Here is a 984-nt window from a genome sequence, read left to right on the forward strand (position 1 = left end):
CGGATGACGCGGCCGATGGCCTGTGCCCACTCCTGGATGGTGGCCTCGTGGTCCGACTGCAGCAGGAACTCGTTGCCCGGCACCGTGCGYAGCTGGGGGGCAGCGGCGTGGGGGGAGGCAGGGCGGGACGCCCCCCCCCCGCACCCCTCTTTCCCCAGCCACCGCCACCGTGGGGGGCCCGGCGGTCCCAGCCGGGTGCCCCCATCCCCTCCTGCCCTGGGCCAGTGCGAGTGTGGCAACCCCGTGTCCCCGAGATGGGGGGGAGCAGGTGTCATAGGTGTCCCCTGGGCTGGGGGTCCCCACGTCCCCTGGGCTGGGGGGTCCCTGTGTCCCCTGAGCTGGGGGTCCTGGCAGTCCTCATGTCCCCCTGAACTGGGGGTCCCTGTGTCCCTTGGGCTGGGGGTCTCCATGTCCCCTGGGCTGGGGGGTTCCCTGTGTCCCTTGGGCTGGGGGTCCTGGGGGTCCGCATGTCCCCTGGACTGGGGGTCCCTCTGTCCCCTGGGCTGGGAGTCCCGGGGGTCCCCATGTTCCCTAGGCTGAGGGGTTGGGGGTGCCCATGTGCCCCTGGGCTGGGGGTCCCGGCGGTGCCCCCCAGGCTGGCTGCCGTGGGTGCCCCCCCCCCCCGCTCACGTGGATGACGTTCTTCTTGCTGGAGAGCTCCCGGGCCCAGTCCAGCACGGCCCCCCGCAAGTCCACGCTGCTCTCGGGGCGGCCGCTGGCCGGGCACTGGGGGGCGGGGGGGGGGCACGTCAGGGGGTGCCCCAGCCTGCCCCCTCCCCCCTGGGGTCCCCACAGCCCCTCGGGGCCGCGGCGTCCCCATTTCCGTGCCGCCCCCCCCCACTCACCCAGGCGGCCGGCGCCGGCCCCTTGGGCTCCTTGTAGAAGACGAGGCTGTTCCCGGCCAGCACCACCCAGGAGACCCCCCAGCTCTTCCTGGGGGCAGGCGGTGAGGGGCACCCCAACCCCCCGGCCGAGGCCGGGGGC

The 984-nt window shown here is 75.1% G+C and overlaps 1 protein-coding gene across 1 annotated transcript in view; it reads right to left on the reverse strand.

The window, feature by feature from the left end:
* Nucleotides 1–8: 8 nt before the first annotated feature.
* The window catches only part of LOC146585046 (rho GTPase-activating protein 9-like), a gene marked incomplete at its 3' end in the record, with an annotated part of 5490 nt that continues 4514 nt past the window's right edge, over nt 9–984 (reverse strand). Inside the window, exons 5-7 of the mRNA XM_085323640.1 lie at nt 846–933; nt 631–726; nt 9–92 (exon numbers count right to left, since the gene is read on the reverse strand). Of these exons, the coding sequence (XP_085179766.1) occupies nt 9–92; nt 631–726; nt 846–933 (268 nt within the window). The remainder of the gene's footprint in view (nt 93–630; nt 727–845; nt 934–984) is intronic.

The sequence above is a fragment of the Rhea americana genome, unplaced genomic scaffold (genome assembly GCF_003343005.1).
Source record: "Rhea americana isolate MKP2758 unplaced genomic scaffold, rheAme1 scaffold_851, whole genome shotgun sequence".
In the NCBI taxonomy this organism is placed as follows: domain Eukaryota; kingdom Metazoa; phylum Chordata; class Aves; order Rheiformes; family Rheidae; genus Rhea; species Rhea americana.